The following is a 23661-nucleotide window of genomic DNA, read 5'->3' on the forward strand; positions in this document are numbered from 1 at the left end:
ATGGCGTTTAATGTCGATGGTAAGTAAATTAAATAAAATCTAATTTTTTTATTAATTTATTTTCTCAGACGATGACCTAATTGCGGAGACGCAAATGAGCGAGGTGGAGATAGTCGAGGTGAGCGACTCAAAAATTGATCGCCTAGAGCGAAAAATAGATGATCAGGCGCGGAAACTGAATGAGCAGGCGCGGAAACTGGATGAGCAGGCTAGGGAAATCGCCGCTTGCACCAACCAGCTGGCAAAGTTGACAGCATTGCTGGAGGTCTTTGTTAAGGGAAAGGCCTCCAGCAATGCTGTCAACATGGAATTCCCAATTGCCACCGACGAGGCATTGGCAGCGTTAGAATTCGCCTTAGGCCGCGGCATGAAGGAAGAATGTGTAAGTATAATATTTATAAATTAAATATAAAAAAATTTTAATACCTATTAATTTTTGCAGACCACCGCAGTGACGAACTTATTGAAGCGCGGAGCCCTTACAAAGTCATTAAAATATATTTTCGTGGAGGACCTGATCGTCAATTACAATATTGACGGAGTAAGTGGTAAGAGGAGATTAAAGTCGTTTCCAAATTTTTATGGAATTTTGATTGGTATGTATTTTAATTACAAATAATGTAAGAGATATCTTATTTCTATTTATTTTATTTACAGATAGTATATCTATGGTGGATCCGGGGAAACCGCCGGAGAAATTGTTGGGACACGCTTTGACGGCCATCAAAAATAATAATAATAAAAAAAAATTAAAATAAGTAAATGAATAAAATAAGTAGTATAAATCTTTAGAATAAATAATAAATAATAATAAATAATAATAGATTATAACAATGTATTATAACAATAACAATATAGATATAGAAAATCCTTACAGTTCCTCAATAGTTCCTCAGTGAATTCCTTATGAATCCCACCTGAATTCCCGTAAGATTCCTCACGGTATACCCCAGGGATTCCTTGGGGTATTTCTTCAACGATTCCTCAGAGTATACCTCAGGGATTCCCTGGGGTATTTAGTTCGAAATGCTCTTCGAATAACTGCAGGAATCGTGCAGTATTCCTCGAGTTGTTCGAATTCCTCGATGTGAGGAACTCTTCTATGGAAATTCCTTGATGGTTTGTATGAAACATACCTAGAGGATTCCTCGGGTGGCAATACTAGTACCTAGACGATTCCTTGAGTAATCCTTGAGGTATGGTACTGAAGGGATATACATATTTATACATAAAATATACATAAACATATTTTATATTACAAACATATATTATTTTTTAAGTCACTCACATAATAATCGATTGATCCGCTTTGCACTTCTTAGCTCAAATGCTTGCAAAAATTTCGTCAGCCAGCAAACACAGCTGCGTTTGAGCGAAAGAGTAGCACAAAATAAAACAAACTGTTCTTTCTGGACAATTGTTTTTGTAAGCAGTGCACCGAAGACGCGTAAACAAACAGCGATGTAAAGCATAATCGAAGTTTTGTCTTTAATCTTGTGTATGCTCTTTCCACAAAATAACAAAAACAAAAGCGATGCTTGCCGTTATTTTGTACTTATGCGCTAATGCGCATATATTTATTAACTGAGTGGTGCGACGTTCGATTACTATAGGGTTAATCTAGTAAGTACCCATGTAGTTATCGACGAGGTAAGAAATTACCCAGGGCTAATCGCTAAATCGAATCGACTAGGTGGTTCGACGTTCGTTTACTATAGGGCAGTGGTCGGCACCCCAATACATTGATATGATTTTACCGCATTAGTGTTAGTAACGAATAGCAGAAAGTAGGCTGTGAGCATGACGTTTCACACATTTATACTGTGTGTGTGTGGCAGAGCTCGGGCAGAGAAATTTCCTATGCCCCCGAGATAGGGCCGTGCCGACCTCTGCTATAGGGTCACTTTAGTAAGTAACCATGTAGTGATCGACGAGGTAAGCACTTACCTAGGGTCAATCGCAAACTCGAGTCGACTAGGTGGTTCGACCGTCGTTTACTATAGGGTCACTTTAGTAAGTACCCATGTAGTGATCGGCGAGGTAAGCACTTACCCATGGCCAATCGACACCTCCAGTTCTGCAGGGACTGAACTGGGTCAAAATCAAAATCAAAATCAATCACAAATCATTTCAATGTCAGCTGTTTTTTTTTTTATCCGGCAACGATGAGTGAAGTGAAATTTTACTCACATTTTTAACAGTGCTATGTTAAAATGTTCTGTTAACAACAGAATTGTAAATCTTGCCCACCTCTAATAATGGTTAAATGTGTAATGTTAAATAATGTACCTGAAAATGTTAAATTAATTAACAGCCCCCGCATTCCCACTCCAGAAACATTAACAGCGCCTGCATGTAACAATTACAGAGTAAATTCGGACAAGGGCGCCATCTCCTGTTCAAATACACCCCCTGCTATTTCTACATGTATTAGGATTATTAGTATATTCCCAGCCAGCAATTTATGAAATTTCTGATCGAATTTGAGTCATTTTAGACTCTCCTAGAAGATTAAAATAAGCATAAATGCGATCGTTTTCTGATCGAAAAAGATACTCTGTTCGGGAGAAAATGGAACCCTAGCCGCGACACTTCCTAATGAGTCGTATTCGACACCTCAGGAAGAGTCGTTTTCGACTCATTTTCCTCGCAAGAAACGAGTCTTTTTCGAGTCATTTTTTTATCGAAATTCGCTCGTTTGCAAGTCATATTTCGAGTAATAAGCGAATCTTTTTCTAGTCATATAAGAATAAAAAATAAGTGAAATATTCAATAGTTTGTTCTTGTATTTGTTATTTATTATATATATATATATATTCATATATTTATATATATATATATCTTACAACTTAAAATACTTCATATTATTTTACAGTATTATATATGTATATATATAAGATAGAATGTAGTAGTAACAATAATTCAAAATTAACAAATACAAAAAAAATATGTTTATGAAATGGAAGATGTAGTAATTAAGTAAGAAAGTAGTAAAGTAACAATCATGTAGTAAATTAACGATAATTAAATTTTAACAAATTATTTATATCAAATATTAACTAAACTAATTAATTCACGCGCTTTCTTTTATTACAACGGTCTTTGGCATGTACGAAAAATTTTTGAAACACCATGTTCATGTCCTTATCCGTACAATTATATTTTAGGTGGCAAATATCTAGGAAGAGAAAAATATTAATTTGTTTCACCAATAATAAAAATATTATCTTACTTTTAATTATTGTAACAAGGAAGCACTTTTCACCGCTTGGCTTTATGCTGGTGCCTTTCCAACTATACTTTGAAGCCAATTCGTCAGAAAATACTTTCCGAATTGCTGCTCTCAAAAATTGAGTTGGTCCTTCTCCACCAGTTTTCCCTATAAATTGTTTCTAAAAATTTGGTTATTTATAAGAAAATAAAATTGATTCATATATACAATACTTACAAGTTGTTGTAATTTCTCATTATCTTGCTGTACGTCGTTATCAAAGTTAGTAATTTCATTTATGTCAGTAAATGGAAGGCTTCTAAAGTCTGGAAAATCATCCATGTGTTGCCCTCTGGTGCTGTGAAGTTTTCTATTTTCCAATTTGACGGTAATCACCTCTTCTGCCAATTTGGTAATAGAAAGCTTTAGGTCCACAACTTCAGCCTTTAACATTCGGTTTTCTTTTTGTATTTCCAGTAAAATATTAGTAATTTTATCAAATCTGGCATCATTTTGCACTAAAAATAATATCGTTATTAAAAGTTATTGTATTTAATTATGCTCTACTTACATGATGTTGAATTGTTCAATTGTGTGAATTGGAAATTTTCAGAAGAATAATGGTTCTCAGACATTGTGCACGAGGGGTGTAAAAAGGAAACTAAGGGTCGAAGAATTACGTAAACATATAATTTTTTTAAGAATATCGTTTACTGAAAACTCAATTTTGTCATCAAATGTTATATCAGCCGCACAAAACATTTGAAAATTATTCGACTCAATTGGTTGAAGAAAAGCTTGCGTCAAGTTATTTACTGCCATTCCAAAAAAAAACTGGCATATTATTACAGTTCTTTATTTCAGTAATCTTAAGAACTTTATTTCCTACCAAACAAAAATTATCGGGTTCTCGGACTGAGAAAACAACACCTTTCACATTTACATTTAATATTTTTCCCTTTTTAGTTTTTCCAAAACTAGCATGTAATTCATATCGTATTTCCTTCTCTAAATTATAGCTACTTTCTACATGTCTTTTATAAATTTGGACTGCTACACTATCTCCTTTCCTAACCTTTCGTTTAATTTTATTTAAATGGTTCTCAAATTTAAATGCGCTTATACCTTCTAGAGATCCATAAAGCTTGGCATCTTCATGAATATGCAATAATGAATGAAAATTATAAGTTATGAAGGACAAATCATATAACCTTGGTGTATCAAACACAAAAGATTTTAAAAGATTTTCAGCACATGAGTTGTTAAGCCCACAGTCATATTTATCTAAAAGAATTCTTAAGGCTAAAGATAATTTTAAAAAGTGAGCATATCTTTCTGTAGTAAGAACTTCTTTTAATATGAAAGGTCCAGTATAAAGTATAAATTGTCTAAGCTCTGTTGCCTTCCATCTGTCTAGTTCTTTTAAACTTCGAGGTTTTCTTTTAAATTCCCTTGTCATGTTATTTCTATTAAAATGCAACTCTTTTGATATAGATTCGATTTTCCACGATGTTAAAGAAAAGTCTGCACCCTTTTTTTTTACCCATGCATTCAACAATGTCCTCATCACACCTAAACATACAACGTGCATGTAATCTAAAGAACATTGTGATATAATATCAATATTTAAAATTTCTAATGGAGATTGCTTTAAGTGATGTTGGGGCTGAGTCCTATTTCTGAAGGAATAATTAGTTCTAGGTGAATTGGTGGTTTCTGGTGGAAAAATAAGACGATGTTTAACCATTTGTCCTTTTTGAGTACACCTGCCACATGAATAGTATCCACTATGTCCCTTAGTTCCCAAAATAAAAGACTTTGCCGGTGCATCCATTACGAAACAGCGAACAGAGATTTGGTACAAATTATTCGAAAACAAAAAACCCTCTAGCATAACAATTGTCTTTTCAGAAATAAATTCTTGTAAATATTCCATCGCGCAACTTGGCTTAGAAGTTCCTTCATACACGCCAACAAGGAAAACGTAGGTTGTGTCTGCAACGCTGGCCAATATTGGCCATACTTGTTTTGAGCTGCTTTTGAACAAGGGAAGGCCATCAATACCGAAGTCCAAAACCAAGTTCGGTAACTTCCAATCTTGTACAGTCAAAAAGTCCGTTAGTCCGCATTTTACTCCATAGTGTATGTACGTTCCTTCTCCAACTTTTCTCTGAGTAACAGAACCAGGAGTCTTCAAAATGGTTCTAGCGTCTTTTGGCACTGTTATATTGCACTTTCGTAATATTGATAGCAATGCATTAAGTGCAGCAAAGCTTACTCCAAATTGGGTAGCCCATTTTGAAATTTCTTCGGACAAACTTATTTTTTCGTTTTCACTTTCACTTTCAATTTCACTCTCACTATCGAAATCACTCATAGAAGAACATTTTTCACTTGACGCGCTTGGGTCGTTATAATTTTCATAGTTATTTTCTGCGACAAGTTCTTCATTTGTGTCATCTGTCATGTATTCATTTTTTTTTAATGCAGACAACACAATGTCTTTGCTTAATAATTGTTTGGCTTGTTTTTTTGCCAATTTTCTAATATTTTTGGACGACATATTCTTTTACCGTACCTAATCTCACTGAGCTCACAAAGTTACTAAAAGTGAGTTTAAAAATGCAGAAAATTGCAGCAACCACTTCAAATTTGGTGAAAAGTACAGTTTGAAAAAGATCAACGAGATAAGGCAGAGAGCAGAAAACCAAGGGTGTCTCCCTAGCGCGACTAAGCTCCAAGTTCTTTCACCGAATGTTAATGCAAAGCAACAAAAAATCTCATTTCAATCATCTGGATGACCAATTTTCGATTGCTTTACAATTTTGTTTTTGCTATTTTATAAATCGTATTTGAAGATCATTTGCGACTCATTTTCGAGTCATTTTCTAGTCGCGAATAAAACGAATCTTATTTCAATCATTTCAACGACTCGAAGAAGACTTATCAAGGTGCTTAATGCAAAAACAATCTTCCAATTGCTGGCTGGGTAATTCCGTTCTAAAAAGAGCGGGCCCCACTAATACTAATACCAAAACATCAACCATTGTTTTAACCAGAATGAGCTCCAGTGGGTGCTCCAAAAAGTTCAAAAACTTTGGAAATAAAAAACGCCTCCTTTCCTCGTCTCCCTCTAATATTTTTAGCTCCGAAAAAAGGGTCCTCCTGGAGGAGCCCATTGAGCTCAACTCTGCTAACGTTAACAGCACCCCGAAACTTATTAACAGAACCAGCCATGGCGCCACCTATTGTCCCAAACCAATTCCAAAAACATCCCATGTAGATGTTGAAACCCGTGTTATGCCCAAAGCCGTAGATAACACGGGAGTCATGGGGGTTTCTAATGGGTCAAAAGAAGTTAAAGAGTCAAAAGTAGTCATTCATTCGGTCCAGATGCTCCGAAATTTTTTCTCAGAATTAAACAGGTATAGGTCTGCTAACCCTGCTAATCCTACTGACCCTGTCACTCTTATGCCACCAAACTGCCTTCCCTCTGGGAAAGCCCCCAGTGAGGTCACGAGTCTGCCTGATCCTGGCCCTGTTACCTTAAGTGCCAGTGCAATAGTTCACACTTCGCCAGACTCCTTTGATAAAATTATGCGCTCCAGGGCCTCGATAAAAGTGGTAGTAAATTATGATGCTGAATTTCCTCCTGATGCTATCAACGAATAGCTCTACTAATCAGGATCCCAGCTATCTTCCCATTCGGAATTCATTTACATTCCATTCGGACTGTTATTTAATTACCTGGATGCCAGCGATCCTTTCGGATTCCGCTTAAGCTACTATATGGACCTGGATACCAGCATGCGATTAATAACCGCACTATCCAGGATTTCTAATTTCACCATACAGATTACCAGCTATTTTTCTGTTTGGAAATTAATTTAAATCGTACTTACCTGGATACCAGCGATGCCCACATGGATCTCAGCTAAAAAATACGGTACTCACCCGGATGCCAACTCAGCGATGCACTATGGTTTTTTTTCGTGATTTTTGGCATAAACTCTAAGTTTAAACCTATTGAATTGAAATTTGGTTTGAATAAATTTTTGAAGCTCCTAAGATTACATACCAAGTTTCAAATGATTTGGGGCACTATTTCATATAGCTGCCATATAACCGATCTGGCCGATTTGCCCCAAATTTTTTGTTTATCAAGCTATTGCTTTGAAATTTGGTTTGTATACATTTTTGAAGCTCCCAAGATGACTTACCAAGTTTCAAATGATTTGGGGCACTATATCCTATGGCTGCCATATAACTGAATGATCGGAAATGACCCAACTTTCGTGTTTTTAAAGATAGAAAGATGGAACTTAGTACAGATTCTATTTTTGGTCAGTTAATCCGACCTACCAAATTTCATAACGATAGGTCGACTATATCTTATAGCTGCCATATAACTGAACGATCTGAAATGGTTTTTTGTAGAAATACCAACTTTGGTATTTTTGAAGATAGAAGTTTGTGACTTTTTTTAGATTTTATATTATAATAAATTGAGTTATATTATCATATTCTCATAAGGATCGGTCCACTAAATCCGATTTTTGCGATAAATATCCGGTTTTAACTGAACGACTGAACACATATTGTACTAGAAAATTTTGATTTTTTCGAAAACGTGTGGATTCGGACAAAAAGGGTTAGTTTTTCATTAATCTGCACACTTTGGTTAATAGTTTCTCGTTTAAAACTTTTTGCAACACTTTGCCATGCAAAAGTACTGATCCACAAAACACAACTACACTTGTTTAGCTCGTTCTAAAAATACACATAAACAAAACACGGTACAATTGGACAAAACACATAAGAACGACACAAACATTGGTAAACTTTAGTTTTACATACCTGGACAATCGTTTTCCATATTTATTCAATTAACTTTTTCTTATACTTTTGCCACAACAAACGATCAAAGTCGCAAAATTTTTCCTCCAATTTCATAAAAAACTGGTGTTACTTAATCACCTGACTTTAACAGCTGGCCAGCAGAACAGTGTTGCTCCATATGTTAAAGTTGCATATTTTTTTATCTGTCTAGGGTGTTTAAAAATTAAAAATAAAACAATTTGTAAGATACAAACAAAACAAAAAATCGACTTTATGCCAAAAAAAACGCGAAAAAAACCATAGTGCGATGTATACTCACCTGGATCCCAACGCAGCGACTAATAAACAATTTTTCCATTCAGATTCCTAGTTATTTTTCTGTTTGGAAATTAATTTAAATCGTATGACTATGATACTTACCTGGATGCTAACTCAGCGATGGATACTCACCTGGATGCTAACTCAGCGATGGATACTCACCTGGATCCCAACGCAGCGACTAATAAACAACATTTCCATTCAGATTCCTAGTTATTTCTCTGTTTGGAAATTAATTTTAAATCGTACTTACCTGGATACCAGCTATGCTCATATGGATCCCAGCTAAGAACAACGATACTCACCTGGATGCCTACTACTCAGCGATGGATACTCACCTGGATGCCAACGCAGCGACTGAGGAAACCTGCGATACTCACCTGGATGCCAACTTTTCCGCACAACCTGAAGCAATATGGCCAATGGTCATGGCCAATATTTACCTGAATCTACTGCTTACTTCTCCAGCACCTGGAGCCGTTCGGAAAAATGCGAGTTAAACTACCTGGATACCTTGCTAACTTCTCCATTACCTGGAGCAGCATTGAGGATCTTGGAGATACCAAATTGGAGCAAATTAGACGACCCTCCAATGTTTCCATCACGGAGTTACCTGTTTCATCCGGTAAATCATGTAAATACTCACCTGGATGCTCTGATATTTTCAGCACTACCTGGAATAAATCGGTTGCAATGGCCACTATATACCCGGGGGCCCTGCAATTTTTCTGCAACACCTGAGCATCCTTGTAGCCATGATATTACCTGCGCTGCAATGTTGGCCACTTTTCCCCTGGACCTGGGTGACCTACAAATTTTCCTCTTCACCTGGAGCCGCCTGCAACTGCTGGATCTTCACCTCATCTGACGCCCGACCATTTTCCACATCAACACCTGCGGTGGAACGAGGACCATTGGACCTGATGAGCCACAAATATTTACACCTCGCTAGAACGATCCCACGTCATTGCTGCCACGCTTTCCGTAGTATATCCTGGCCGCCCTGGGTTTGCCGTTTGTGTTCCTGTAAACTCGCCCCTCCCGTGAGCCTTGATGTCGGGGAATAGCTGCCCCAAGGGCCCTTCTGGCCCTTACCTACCTGCAACCTGCTGCGGCCACAAAATGTAGCAGCTCCGTTCCGGATCATCTTCATCGTTGGATTACGTTAAACATTTAAATTTTCATTTTTGTTTTTGCATTTTTTATTTGTCATGTTTAACCTGAATCGTTTGTTTATATGCCAACCACTCTAAAAATTATTAACGTAAAGATAAATTTCCACTTAAATCTAAATTCAATAGTCTTAAGTCTAATTCTCGTGCCTAACGTTGTAAGTCTTCACCCGCCTTCCAGGACAGTGCAAAAATGATGCCAAATAATTACGGTATTGGGACACTGATCCTTGGATGAGTAGGAGTGTTGGCATGCGCGTATTTTGACCTGAAAAAGACTGAATTTTGTAATTTTTTATAACTTATACCATACAATAGCCCACTAAGAATCACTGTAAAATAAGCATAGTGGTTGGTGTACCGGGATGGACCCCCTTGTTGCCGCTGTGCGGCCTTGTTTTTGTTTTTGTGATATCCGCCACTGCCCCGTCGAGTTGCTTGGCGGTCGTCGAGCAGTGCGGACGTGCCTGAGCAGCGCTCTGGCTTTGACCAAAGATTATAAAGTACATAGATGGGACATCAGGGCCCAAAACGGTCAACTTTTTGCGTCGAGCTTGTTGGTGAGGGCGGAACGCACATGCATACGATTCTATTTTTAGAACTCTTTACATGTATCCGTCAACAAAAATGTGAACCTATGTGTGTATGTGTGAATGCTCGCACGACGGAGTAAAAATGTTTTGGCTTCCAAATTTCAATTTCAATTTCGCGTTTCTGTTTTCGATGCGCCGATGTGGTAGTTGGTGGAACAAATTGTATTTTTGATCAATGCAGATCAAGACAGGATGGTAGCGTAATGTATAGAGTAGTTACTCTATGTGCAATTTTTCTGTGTTCAAATCCTCGTTAGGACTTTGAACATTTTCTTTCTTTTATAATTATTATTATTATTTTTTTTTTAATTGTAATATTTTTCTTTAATTTTACAATTGTAAAATTGTTTAATTCTTCATTATGTCCCGCTAATAAAATGCTAATAAAATTTCAAGGGAGTCCTTCCGGTATTTCGTCATCCGACACGTCCGTCACTTATTTTTACAACTGTAGTAGAATGCAATTAATAAAAAAAAAATAATTAAAAAAATAAAAGTAAATCTAAAAATAATCATAAAACTAAAACTTGATCAAAATTGAAACAACCGCCCGCTAATGAAATCGAACCCAGGACCCCATGAATAAGGACCACGCATTATCCATCTAGGCTACCCTCGAAGTTGATTTTATTATACTTAAAATTGGTGTTAAAGGAGGCGCTAGAATCTATAGCAAAAACAGAGTTGACGAGTAAGGATAGTAAAAGATATTTCTGATCTCTTTACTCTTACATTGGTTCGGTTACAACGTTTCAAACTTTCATCGTTCCAAAGATGTTACGATCTAATAATAGAATTCTCTCTCTCCCTATCTCATTTGCCAGCCGTTTGTCGTGGAACCCGCTCTCAAATGTTTTCATTATTACAGCGGGTTCCACGACGGAAAAAATTAAAACATTTGAGAGCGGGTTCCACGACGGCGGCCTGCCAAAATGCCGTAGAACCCGCACTTATACATTTTTACAGCGGGTTCCACTACGAACTGAGGCGTTGTTACGGTGATTTTACAATTTTGTATTTTTTTTTATTGGATTATAAATTTAGAAAAATACATTAAAATAATAAAAATATAATATAAATAGATTTAAAATTAAAATAAAATGGACTTCCCGAGCCTGGTTTGAACTCATTTTACTTTGCACACCAGCCAAACACTCTACCACTCGGCTATTCCTCATTCTTTGTCGCGCGAAAAATTTCTCAAACTTAACTTGTCGCGCAATGGAACCCGCTCGTTCCAGCGGGTTCCACTGCTGGAACCCGCCATAGAAAATTTTTCTTTGTATGAGATGTCCCATCTATGTACTGTATAATCTTTGCTTTGACTATTTAGCGAGCAATAGAAATAGTTACACTAGACAGTTATATACGCTAAATACATTAAAGTTAAACGCATTAAATTAAACACATTAAGCACATTAAACGTTAAACACATTAAACTACATTAAACAACATTAAAAAAAGGGAAGGATAAACCGCCGCCGACCGCCGTCCGACGACCGCCGAGTTGATAACCGCGTTTTCTACTGAAGTGGCGTTCTCCTCGGTCCTCCTCTGCACTGTACAGTGCTTGTCGACCCACAGTCGCAGCCGATGCTATCCCAAAAAAATTAACACATCCATATAAGCGCAACAGGGCAATGGATTAGCGCCACTTACCCTTCGTGATATAATCCCTGATTTTTCAGGGAGAATAAACTTTCTTTACTACCGAGAATAAACTCGGCCAATACTAGGACGGTTCTCTTCCACAAATATAGTACGGATCTCAAAAATCATGTATCACAAATTTTCAAATTTAAATATGACTTCACAGCTCCAGGTTTCAAATGGGAAAGAATCATTGCCCGTTCGACTGGCACCCATTAGCCTAGACCTTTCGCCTTTCCCTTTTTAATCGCTCCTTGGCACTTTCTAGTTTCCTTTCGCTGTTAAGTGCCTGGAAGCGACTGTTAGCTGACCTAACAGTGACCGCTACCAACCCTAACAGAGACCGCTACCATAACAGCCTAACCTAACAGAGCAGGTACATTACAATTGGCAGGACATGACTTACCGTTAAAAGGGCGGCTGCTCGGCAGGAAGCTTGCGATGGGGGCCAAGTTGATACTGCTGACTACTAAGGAGCACAGCTGTTGCAATTTCAAAGCACAGGCTTTTGTTAACAAAGTTTGAGAGGCTAGAATTAAAAATCTGAACAATATAACAACTTTTTTTTAAATGAATACCAATCTGTGTGGTTTGTATTATATGTTTGCGATCGTCATTGTAGATTAAAATCGTGTTGTCCCCGTAATCGAGCAAAAATGTAAGTAGCCTTGCCAATGCATATTTTGGATGAAGTCTCATGTTCCATAAGGGATTTAAAGTGAGTCTAGAAGAGTCCATCCACGAAACGTATTGTATGTTGTAGAATATTAAATTCTTCTTCGAATGAATGTAATTTTTAATACCTCTTTTTCCGATTTTGCGAGAATTTTTCATTTTTAGGACATAACCTTAATTTGGCAAACACAGATTTGTTTGCGAAGTGGTTCAAAGCAAAGGGAAAAGTCGCGAAGGAGAATGCTGTCTTTAATTTTATGAAAGATTCCATCTCAGGAGTGAATTTTGAAGAGTACAACGATGACGTAGACCACGTGCACAAATGTGGAAGAGCTGCTCTTATAATTGTAGGGATATAACGATGTCCCTGGAGTAAAACACCAACACTTTCCTTATTCTAGTTTAATTATTATTCTTGACTAGATCCGCTTCGGATCGCTGCTGGTGTTCGACTGACTCGCTGAAAGAGCAATGAGAACGTTGAGAGCACAAGAGAGAGAGAGCCAGAACCGACAACAGCCAACGACACCGACTTACACTAATACTTTACAGTTATACAATACACTTATAGCTAATATATACATACCCTAAGTAGCAATCCTGCTACATAATTTAAGTCATTTTCGACGGAATCATGCAGCGTGGCTAAATTCGAAAACGTGTATACATTTTCCGATAAAAAAGAAAACAGTAGGTCGGCCAACACTGCCTTTTAATGCGAAGGGCAATATACACGCTGCAGATCTGGCTAAGTCGGAAAATGGAAATTTAAGTGTCCTTATTCATGCGGCAATCTTAGCCGCACAAAATAAAGCAAGCTGATATTGCCAGTATTCTTAAGCTTTTTTCGATATGCCCAGAAAAAGCTAAATGCATGCGCCAAGCCATAACGGCACCGAAAAAAAAGCCAGAAGCTTTGTCCCCTAATGAGGCTTTAGCTCTTCTTCTGGACCAAAATATTACAAAATATATATATCCATATATATATATATATATATAGCGATATATATCCATTATACAAGACCGTTGCACTATGGTTTTTTTTTCGTTTTTTTTGGCATAAACTCTAATTTTAAACCTATTGAATTGAAATTTGGTTTGTATACATTTTTGAAGCTCCTTAGATTACATACCAAGTTTCAAATGATTTGGGGCACTATTTCATATAGCTGCCATATAACCGATCTGGCCGATTTGCCCCAACTTTTTTGTTTATCAAGCTATTGCTTTGAAATTTGGTTTGTATACATTTTTGAAGCTCCCAAGATGACTTACCAAGTTTCAAATGATTTGGGGCACTATATCCTATGGCTGCCATATAACTGAATGATCGGAAATGACCCAACTTTCGTGTTTTTAAAGATAGAAAGATGGAACTTAGTACAGATTATATTTTTGGTCAGTTAATCCGACCTACCAAATTTCATAACGATCGGTCGACTATATCTTATAGCTGCCATATAACTGAACGATCTGAAATGATTTTTTGTAGAAATACCAACTTTGGTATTTTTGAAGATAGAAGTTTGTGACTTTTTTTAGATTTTATATTATAATAAATTGAGTTATATTATCATATTCTCATAAGGATCGGTCCACTAAATCCGATTTTTGCGATAAATATCCGGTTTTAACTGAACCACTGAACACATATTGTACTAGAAATTTTTGATTTTTTCGAAAACGTGTGGATTCGGACAAAAAAGGTTAGTTTTTCATTAACAGGGTTCGACAACGACATTTGCATTTTTTTCTGGACAATTGGAAAATTGGATGGCTAAATCAACCCCAGAGCCAACTATTATCATCGTGTATCCCGTCCAGCTTTAATTTGTGCAAATCCCCGCCTATTAATTTCATCGAGTGAGTGTGCCGGGTATGTACATAGCTGCCGCTACATATGCACATACGTACATAGCCCTATATGTACATACATTATTCGTGCATAAATTCATACGTGCATAACGGCCCCACTCCAGGCGCAAGTTATTGACATACATAGTGGCGGAAAATTCGGCAATTAAAATCAGCAAATTCAAAATATTTACTCTTTTAAAATAAATATTTTAATATTGGAAATTGGAAGTTCGCCGTCTGACTTTCTCAATAATAGAAATTACAAGTGTTCCACGTTTGTGCCAATCGTCACCCATTTAAACTACGGATTAAGTCCTCTATACAGCTGGATTCGAGTATTTAAATTCATTTTGCATGCAGGGTATAAAAATAGTGTAAAGAAATGGAGAATCTTTGACCATTTAATTATTTTATCGACATACACGAGGTTCTGGAAGTGCACAGTTATCGAAGATCGGCCATTGCTAAAAAATTTTTTCCTGCGAGCAGACGCGCTGAGATCGACGCTAATATTTCTGGCCAATTTAACGCAATAATTGGCCATTAAACAACTACTTGACGACGCCAATTGTTAATTCTGGCCCATCTTTTCCACGCCAGGGTGGAAAACAACCGATCTCTGGCCATAAAATTGGCCATATATATATGTGCATAATTTTTCTGCCGCGGCCATCTTGTGCCATTTGCACTTTTTTCTGGACAATTGGAAAATTGGATGGCTAAATCAACCCCAGAGCCAACTATTATCATCGTGTATCCCGTCCAGCTTTAATTTGTGCAAATCCCCGCCTATTAATTTCATCGAGTGAGTGTGCCGGGTATGTACATAGCTGCAGCTACATATGCACATACGTACATAGCCCTATATGTACATACATTATTCGTGCATAAATTCATACGTGCATAACGGCCCCACTCCAGGCGCAAGTTATTGACATACATAGTGGCGGAAAATTCGGCAATTAAAATCAGCAAATTCAAAATATTTACTCTTTTAAAATAAATATTTTAATATTGGAAATTGGAAGTTCGCCGACTGGAATTTGGAGCGGCCATTTTTCCTTGGAGAGACTACTGGAAATTGAGAGCGACTGGAATTACATTGGGAAACGGAAAAAATTAAAGAGAATCGCTTAAGAGAATAGGAGTGCAACTATTGGAAAGTGCTGTTACGAGCCGCCATTGTATTGCATTTGCGGCACTTCTCCACATGTCTGGCGCTACTCCCAAGAGAACGACGTGGGACTCTTCGAAGCGGGCCCCGGCTGCCAACCGTAGGAAGAAAGATGGACCCTCTCGTCCCGCATTCGGCCTAATCCACGTCCCTTCCTTCACTAAGGATTTCTCTCCTGACTTCATGACCCAATGCCACCGCTGCAGCGGTGCCAAGCCTTTGGCCATTCTACGCGGGTCTGTGAAGCCAGTTATAACTGCAAGAAGTGTGCGGGCAAACACAATTCCGCCGACTGCAGGAAACCACGAAACGCTCCACCAAAATGTTTTAACTGTCGTGGCCAGCATATTAGTACGTTCCGTGGATGCCCCATTTATAGATTGCGCCAGTGTAGGGAAGACGACCCTTCGATCGCCAATGCCGAATATGCGTGTTATAACGCTTACCCTGATCAAAGGGTGGGTGATGATTGGGTTATTGGTCCCGGCTTTTCATTACCGGCTGCACTGATAACTGTTAATTTGGGCTTCTGTACTGCCACCCCCAATCCACCCTTGGCTAAACGCAAAAGGAATTTCAACAGCGGCAAACGTGTACGGTTTGCTCCAGTGGCCAAAGATTTGGCCATCAACATTGACACCGACGGCCCACCCATGGAGAATTTGATCCCTGCCGCTGACGCCAATATAGCTATACGTAAGTTTTTTACGTATAGCTATATTGCGTTTGTTTTTTATTTGAAATACTACATTTTATGTTTTATGTTTAATAAAAGTACAATTACCTGGATGCCAGTGTTCGCTATTATAATTCTGGCTGCTGATGAATATACTAACCAGGATCTCAACTCTAATTATACTTACGTGGATGCCAAAGCCTGAAAAACAATACTTACCTGGATGCCTGCAATCAACGAATAGCTCTACTAATCAGGATCCCAGCTATCTTCCCATTCGGAATTCATTTACATTCCATTCGGACTGTTATTTAATTACCTGGATGCCAGCGATCCTTTCGGATTCCGCTTAAGCTACTATATGGACCTGGATACCAGCATGCGATTAATAACCGCACTATCCAGGATTTCTAATTTCACCATACAGATTACCAGCTATTTTTCTGTTTGGAAATTAATTTAAATCGTACTTACCTGGATACCAGCGATGCCCACATGGATCTCAGCTAAAAAATACGGTACTCACCCGGATGCCAACTCAGCGATGCACTATGGTTTTTTTTCGTGATTTTTGGCATAAACTCTAAGTTTAAACCTATTGAATTGAAATTTGGTTTGAATAAATTTTTGAAGCTCCTAAGATTACATACCAAGTTTCAAATGATTTGGGGCACTATTTCATATAGCTGCCATATAACCGATCTGGCCGATTTGCCCCAAATTTTTTGTTTATCAAGCTATTGCTTTGAAATTTGGTTTGTATACATTTTTGAAGCTCCCAAGATGACTTACCAAGTTTCAAATGATTTGGGGCACTATATCCTATGGCTGCCATATAACTGAATGATCGGAAATGACCCAACTTTCGTGTTTTTAAAGATAGAAAGATGGAACTTAGTACAGATTCTATTTTTGGTCAGTTAATCCGACCTACCAAATTTCATAACGATAGGTCGACTATATCTTATAGCTGCCATATAACTGAACGATCTGAAATGGTTTTTTGTAGAAATACCAACTTTGGTATTTTTGAAGATAGAAGTTTGTGACTTTTTTTAGATTTTATATTATAATAAATTGAGTTATATTATCATATTCTCATAAGGATCGGTCCACTAAATCCGATTTTTGCGATAAATATCCGGTTTTAACTGAACGACTGAACACATATTGTACTAGAAAATTTTGATTTTTTCGAAAACGTGTGGATTCGGACAAAAAGGGTTAGTTTTTCATTAATCTGCACACTTTGGTTAATAGTTTCTCGTTTAAAACTTTTTGCAACACTTTGCCATGCAAAAGTACTGATCCACAAAACACAACTACACTTGTTTAGCTCGTTCTAAAAATACACATAAACAAAACACGGTACAATTGGACAAAACACATAAGAACGACACAAACATTGGTAAACTTTAGTTTTACATACCTGGACAATCGTTTTCCATATTTATTCAATTAACTTTTTCTTATACTTTTGCCACAACAAACGATCAAAGTCGCAAAATTTTTCCTCCAATTTCATAAAAAACTGGTGTTACTTAATCACCTGACTTTAACAGCTGGCCAGCAGAACAGTGTTGCTCCATATGTTAAAGTTGCATATTTTTTTATCTGTCTAGGGTGTTTAAAAATTAAAAATAAAACAATTTGTAAGATACAAACAAAACAAAAAATCGACTTTATGCCAAAAAAAACGCGAAAAAAACCATAGTGCGATGTATACTCACCTGGATCCCAACGCAGCGACTAATAAACAATTTTTCCATTCAGATTCCTAGTTATTTTTCTGTTTGGAAATTAATTTAAATCGTATGACTATGATACTTACCTGGATGCTAACTCAGCGATGGATACTCACCTGGATGCTAACTCAGCGATGGATACTCACCTGGATCCCAACGCAGCGACTAATAAACAACATTTCCATTCAGATTCCTACTTATTTCTCTGTTTGGAAATTAATTTTAAATCGTACTTACCTGGATACCAGCTATGCTCATATGGATCCCAGCTAAGAACAACGATACTCACCTGGATGCCTACTACTCAGCGATGGATACTCACCTGGATGCCAACGCAGCGACTGAGGAAACCTGCGATACTCACCTGGATGCCAACTTTTCCGCACAACCTGAAGCAATATGGCCAATGGTCATGGCCAATATTTACCTGAATCTACTGCTTACTTCTCCAGCACCTGGAGCCGTTCGGAAAAATGCGAGTTAAACTACCTGGATACCTTGCTAACTTCTCCATTACCTGGAGCAGCATTGAGGATCTTGGAGATACCAAATTGGAGCAAATTAGACGACCCTCCAATGTTTCCATCACGGAGTTACCTGTTTCATCCGGTAAATCATGTAAATACTCACCTGGATGCTCTGATATTTTCAGCACTACCTGGAATAAATCGGTTGCAATGGCCACTATATACCCGGGGGCCCTGCAATTTTTCTGCAACACCTGAGCATCCTTGTAGCCATGATATTACCTGCGCTGCAATGTTGGCCACTTTTCCCCTGGACCTGGGTGACCTACAAATTTTCCTCTTCACCTGGAGCCGCCTGCAACTGCTGGATCTTCACCTCATCTGACGCCCGACCATTTTCCACATCAACACCTGCGGTGGAACGAGGACCATTGGACCTGATGAGCCACAAATATTTACACCTCGCTAGAACGATCCCACGTCATTGCTGCCACGCTTTCCGTAGTATATCCTGGCCGCCCTGGGTTTGCCGTTTGTGTTCCTGTAAACTCGCCCCTCCCGTGAGCCTTGATGTCGGGGAATAGCTGCCCCAAGGGCCCTTCTGGCCCTTACCTACCTGCAACCTGCTGCGGCCACAAAATGTAGCAGCTCCGTTCCGGATCATCTTCATCGTTGGATTACGTTAAACATTTAAATTTTCATTTTTGTTTTTGCATTTTTTATTTGTCATGTTTAACCTGAATCGTTTGTTTATATGCCAACCACTCTAAAAATTATTAACGTAAAGATAAATTTCCACTTAAATCTAAATTCAATAGTCTTAAGTCTAATTCTCGTGCCTAACGTTGTAAGTCTTCACCCGCCTTCCAGGACAGTGCAAAAATGATGCCAAATAATTACGGTATTGGGACACTGATCCTTGGATGAGTAGGAGTGTTGGCATGCGCGTATTTTGACCTGAAAAAGACTGAATTTTGTAATTTTTTATAACTTATACCATACAATAGCCCACTAAGAATCACTGTAAAATAAGCATAGTGGTTGGTGTACCGGGATGGACCCCCTTGTTGCCGCTGTGCGGCCTTGTTTTTGTTTTTGTGATATCCGCCACTGCCCCGTCGAGTTGCTTGGCGGTCGTCGAGCAGTGCGGACGTGCCTGAGCAGCGCTCTGGCTTTGACCAAAGATTATAAAGTACATAGATGGGACATCAGGGCCCAAAACGGTCAACTTTTTGCGTCGAGCTTGTTGGTGAGGGCGGAACGCACATGCATACGATTCTATTTTTAGAACTCTTTACATGTATCCGTCAACAAAAATGTGAACCTATGTGTGTATGTGTGAATGCTCGCACGACGGAGTAAAAATGTTTTGGCTTCCAAATTTCAATTTCAATTTCGCGTTTCTGTTTTCGATGCGCCGATGTGGTAGTTGGTGGAACAAATTGTATTTTTGATCAATGCAGATCAAGACAGGATGGTAGCGTAATGTATAGAGTAGTTACTCTATGTGCAATTTTTCTGTGTTCAAATCCTCGTTAGGACTTTGAACATTTTCTTTCTTTTATAATTATTATTATTATTTTTTTTTTAATTGTAATATTTTTCTTTAATTTTACAATTGTAAAATTGTTTAATTCTTCATTATGTCCCGCTAATAAAATGCTAATAAAATTTCAAGGGAGTCCTTCCGGTATTTCGTCATCCGACACGTCCGTCACTTATTTTTACAACTGTAGTAGAATGCAATTAATAAAAAAAAAATAATTAAAAAAATAAAAGTAAATCTAAAAATAATCATAAAACTAAAACTTGATCAAAATTGAAACAACCGCCCGCTAATGAAATCGAACCCAGGACCCCATGAATAAGGACCACGCATTATCCATCTAGGCTACCCTCGAAGTTGATTTTATTATACTTAAAATTGGTGTTAAAGGAGGCGCTAGAATCTATAGCAAAAACAGAGTTGACGAGTAAGGATAGTAAAAGATATTTCTGATCTCTTTACTCTTACATTGGTTCGGTTACAACGTTTCAAACTTTCATCGTTCCAAAGATGTTACGATCTAATAATAGAATTCTCTCTCTCCCTATCTCATTTGCCAGCCGTTTGTCGTGGAACCCGCTCTCAAATGTTTTCATTATTACAGCGGGTTCCACGACGGAAAAAATTAAAACATTTGAGAGCGGGTTCCACGACGGCGGCCTGCCAAAATGCCGTAGAACCCGCACTTATACATTTTTACAGCGGGTTCCACTACGAACTGAGGCGTTGTTACGGTGATTTTACAATTTTGTATTTTTTTTTATTGGATTATAAATTTAGAAAAATACATTAAAATAATAAAAATATAATATAAATAGATTTAAAATTAAAATAAAATGGACTTCCCGAGCCTGGTTTGAACTCATTTTACTTTGCACACCAGCCAAACACTCTACCACTCGGCTATTCCTCATTCTTTGTCGCGCGAAAAATTTCTCAAACTTAACTTGTCGCGCAATGGAACCCGCTCGTTCCAGCGGGTTCCACTGCTGGAACCCGCCATAGAAAATTTTTCTTTGTATGAGATGTCCCATCTATGTACTGTATAATCTTTGCTTTGACTATTTAGCGAGCAATAGAAATAGTTACACTAGACAGTTATATACGCTAAATACATTAAAGTTAAACGCATTAAATTAAACACATTAAGCACATTAAACGTTAAACACATTAAACTACATTAAACAACATTAAAAAAAGGGAAGGATAAACCGCCGCCGACCGCCGTCCGACGACCGCCGAGTTGATAACCGCGTTTTCTACTGAAGTGGCGTTCTCCTCGGTCCTCCTCTGCACTGTACAGTGCTTGTCGACCCACAGTCGCAGCCGATGCTATCCCAAAAAAATTAACACATCCATATAAGCGCAACAGGGCAATGGATTAGCGCCACTTACCCTTCGTGATATAATCCCTGATTTTTCAGGGAGAATAAACTTTCTTTACTACCGAGAATAAACTCGGCCAATACTAGGACGGTTCACTTCCACAAATATAGTACGGTTCTCAAAAATCATATATCACAAATTTTCAAATTTAAATATGACTTCAGAGCTCCAGGTTTCAAATGGGAAAAAACCATTGCCCGTTCGACTGGCACCCATTACCCTAGACCTTTCGCCTTTCCCTTTTTAGTCGCTCCTTGGCACTTTCTAGTTTCCTTTCGCTGTTAAGTGCCTGGGAGCGACTGTTAGCTGACCTAACAGTGACCGCTACCAACCCTAACAGAGACCGCTACCATAACAGCCTAACCTAACAGAGCAGGTACATTACAATTGGCAGGACATGACTTACCGTTAAAAGGGCGGCTGCTCGGCAGGAAGCTTGCGATGGGGGCCAAGTTGATACTGCTGACTACTAAGGAGCACAGCTGTTGCAATTTCAAAGCACAGGCTTTTGTTAACAAAGTTTGAGAGGCTAGAATTAAAAATCTGAACAATATAACAACTTTTTTTTAAATGAATACCAATCTGTGTGGTTTGTATTATATGTTTGCGATCGTCATTGTAGATTAAAATCGTGTTGTCCCCGTAATCGAGCAAAAATGTAAGTAGCCTTGCCAATGCATATTTTGGATGAAGTCTCATGTTCCATAAGGGATTTAAAGTGAGTCTAGAAGAGTCCATCCACGAAACGTATTGTATGTTGTAGAATATTAAATTCTTCTTCGAATGAATGTAATTTTTAATACCTCTTTTTCCGATTTTGCGAGAATTTTTCATTTTTAGGACATAACCTTAATTTGGCAAACACAGATTTGTTTGCGAAGTGGTTCAAAGCAAAGGGAAAAGTCGCGAAGGAGAATGCTGTCTTTAATTTTATGAAAGATTCCATCTCAGGAGTGAATTTTGAAGAGTACAACGATGACGTAGACCACGTGCACAAATGTGGAAGAGCTGCTCTTATAATTGTAGGGATATAACGATGTCCCTGGAGTAAAACACCAACACTTTCCTTATTCTAGTTTAATTATTATTCTTGACTAGATCCGCTTCGGATCGCTGCTGGTGTTCGACTGACTCGCTGAAAGAGCAATGAGAACGTTGAGAGCACAAGAGAGAGAGAGCCAGAACCGACAACAGCCAACGACACCGACTTACACTAATACTTTACAGTTATACAATACACTTATAGCTAATATATACATACCCTAAGTAGCAATCCTGCTACATAATTTAAGTCATTTTCGACGAAATCATGAAGTTTGTCTAAATTTAAAAACATGTATAATTTTCCTATAAAAAAGAAGACAGTAGGTTGGCCAACGCTGCCTTTTAATGCGAAGGGCAATATATCTCCCAGAAGGCACGCTGCAGATCTGGCAAAGTCGGAAAATGGAAATGTAGGTGTGCTTATTCATGCGGCAAGCTTAGCCGCACGAAAAAATAAGCAAGCTGATCTTGCCAGTATTCTTAAGCTTTTTTCGATATGTCCAGAAAAAGTTAAATGCATGCGCCAAGCCATAACGGCACCGAAAAAAAAGCCAGAAGCTTTGTCCCCTAATGAGGCTTTAGCTCTTCTTCTGGACCAAAATATTACAAAATATATATATCCATATATATATATATATATATATAGCGATATATATCCATTATACAAGACCGCTGCAGACCAAAAAAAAATGTGCCGACCTGATGATTTTTCAGTAAATTATAACAAAGCTGAAGTAACGCTGCAGAGTCTTGTAGTCCACACAGCTAGACGACTCGTTGATTTGCAAGTTGACGTTGTCGAGAACATTATGCAAGACCAAGGTACAAGGTTTTTATCGGCGGAACTGATTTTTAGCTACGGCTTTGATGGAAGCTCTGGGCAATTCAATTACAATCAGAAGCACTCGGGAGAACTATACTTTGGCTTCAATGTATTTGCTACAACAGTCACACCCTTACGGCTTCTAGATGCTGCGGAAAATGTAATATGGAATAAACGCACCCCACAATCAATTCAATTTTGTAGGCAGTTAGTGTTGGAATTCGTCAAAGAGAGCAAGGAGTGCGTTTTAAAGGAAGACGAATACTTTAAAAACCAAATATCTAAGTTATTTCCAGTGAATTATCTTGAAAAGTTAACAAACTTAATGTTTGTTTACATTAAGTTTAATTTGTATCTAACAGTAATTGATGCACAAACTCTACTCAAGCTTGCCCAATTGTGGAGTCACACCATCTGACTTTCTCAATAATAGAAATTACAAGTGTTCCACATTTGTGCCAATCGTCACCCATTTAAACTACGGA

At 38.0% G+C, this 23661-nt stretch overlaps 2 protein-coding genes and 2 long non-coding RNA genes across 6 annotated transcripts; 1 reads left to right on the forward strand and 3 right to left on the reverse strand.

The window, feature by feature from the left end:
• LOC138925644 (uncharacterized) lies at nucleotides 1–758 on the forward strand. The gene is made up of 4 exons (XM_070276508.1): nucleotides 1–19; nucleotides 69–382; nucleotides 443–596; nucleotides 658–758. Exons 1-4 carry the CDS (start codon nucleotides 1–3, stop codon nucleotides 756–758), a joined length of 588 nt encoding a protein of 195 aa, XP_070132609.1.
• Nucleotides 759–3118: 2360 nt separating this feature from the next.
• Nucleotides 3119–3578, reverse strand: LOC138927747 (uncharacterized). Its single transcript, XR_011444217.1, has 3 exons — nucleotides 3449–3578; nucleotides 3233–3392; nucleotides 3119–3178 (listed from the first exon to the last, which is right to left on the reverse strand). It is a non-coding gene; the product is annotated as an uncharacterized lncRNA (long non-coding RNA).
• A 6009-nt stretch (nucleotides 3579–9587) lies between these two features.
• LOC138925682 (uncharacterized) lies at nucleotides 9588–12849 on the reverse strand. Of its 2 annotated transcripts, none has more exons than XR_011441878.1 (3): nucleotides 12587–12849; nucleotides 12190–12507; nucleotides 9588–9808 (listed from the first exon to the last, which is right to left on the reverse strand). It is a non-coding gene; the product is annotated as an uncharacterized lncRNA (long non-coding RNA). The 2 variants fall into 2 exon arrangements; XR_011441877.1 differs by having other exon boundaries at nucleotides 9588–9818.
• A 6263-nt stretch (nucleotides 12850–19112) lies between these two features.
• On the reverse strand, nucleotides 19113–22375 carry LOC138925683 (uncharacterized). 2 transcript variants are annotated; one of them, XR_011441880.1, is made up of 3 exons: nucleotides 22113–22375; nucleotides 21716–22033; nucleotides 19113–19344 (listed from the first exon to the last, which is right to left on the reverse strand). XR_011441880.1 is itself a non-coding variant. In XM_070276591.1 (3 exons), the coding sequence occupies exons 1-3, from the start codon at nucleotides 22006–22008 to the stop codon at nucleotides 19204–19206; spliced, it is 375 nt and encodes a 124-aa protein (XP_070132692.1). In that variant the 5' UTR covers nucleotides 22009–22039; the 3' UTR covers nucleotides 19113–19203. The 2 variants fall into 2 exon arrangements, 1 of the variants encoding a protein (XP_070132692.1); XM_070276591.1 differs by lacking the exon at nucleotides 22113–22375 and having other exon boundaries at nucleotides 19113–19334; nucleotides 21716–21838; nucleotides 21888–22039.
• Between the last annotated feature and the right edge of the window lie 1286 nt (nucleotides 22376–23661).

The sequence above is a fragment of the Drosophila bipectinata genome, chromosome XR (assembly GCF_030179905.1).
Source record: "Drosophila bipectinata strain 14024-0381.07 chromosome XR, DbipHiC1v2, whole genome shotgun sequence".
NCBI lineage: Eukaryota > Metazoa > Arthropoda > Insecta > Diptera > Drosophilidae > Drosophila > Drosophila bipectinata.

Bases quoted from the DNA above. Each gene is read 5' to 3' on its own strand.
- LOC138925644 (XM_070276508.1), top strand. The intron at 383-442 runs GTAAGTATAATA...TAATTTTTGCAG, and splicing joins GCGGCATGAAGGAAGAATGT to ACCACCGCAGTGACGAACTT. The intron at 597-657 runs GTATGTATTTTA...TTTTATTTACAG, and splicing joins TTTTTATGGAATTTTGATTG to ATAGTATATCTATGGTGGAT.
- LOC138925683 (XM_070276591.1), bottom strand. From the start codon at position 22,008: ATGAGACTTCATCCAAAATATGCATTGGCAAGGCTACTTACATTTTTG. The intron at 21,839-21,887 runs GTATTCATTTAA...TTTTAATTCTAG, and splicing joins AATACAAACCACACAGATTG to CCTCTCAAACTTTGTTAACA. The intron at 19,335-21,715 runs GTAAGTCATGTC...AGTCTTTTTCAG, and splicing joins GAGCAGCCGCCCTTTTAACG to GTCAAAATACGCGCATGCCA.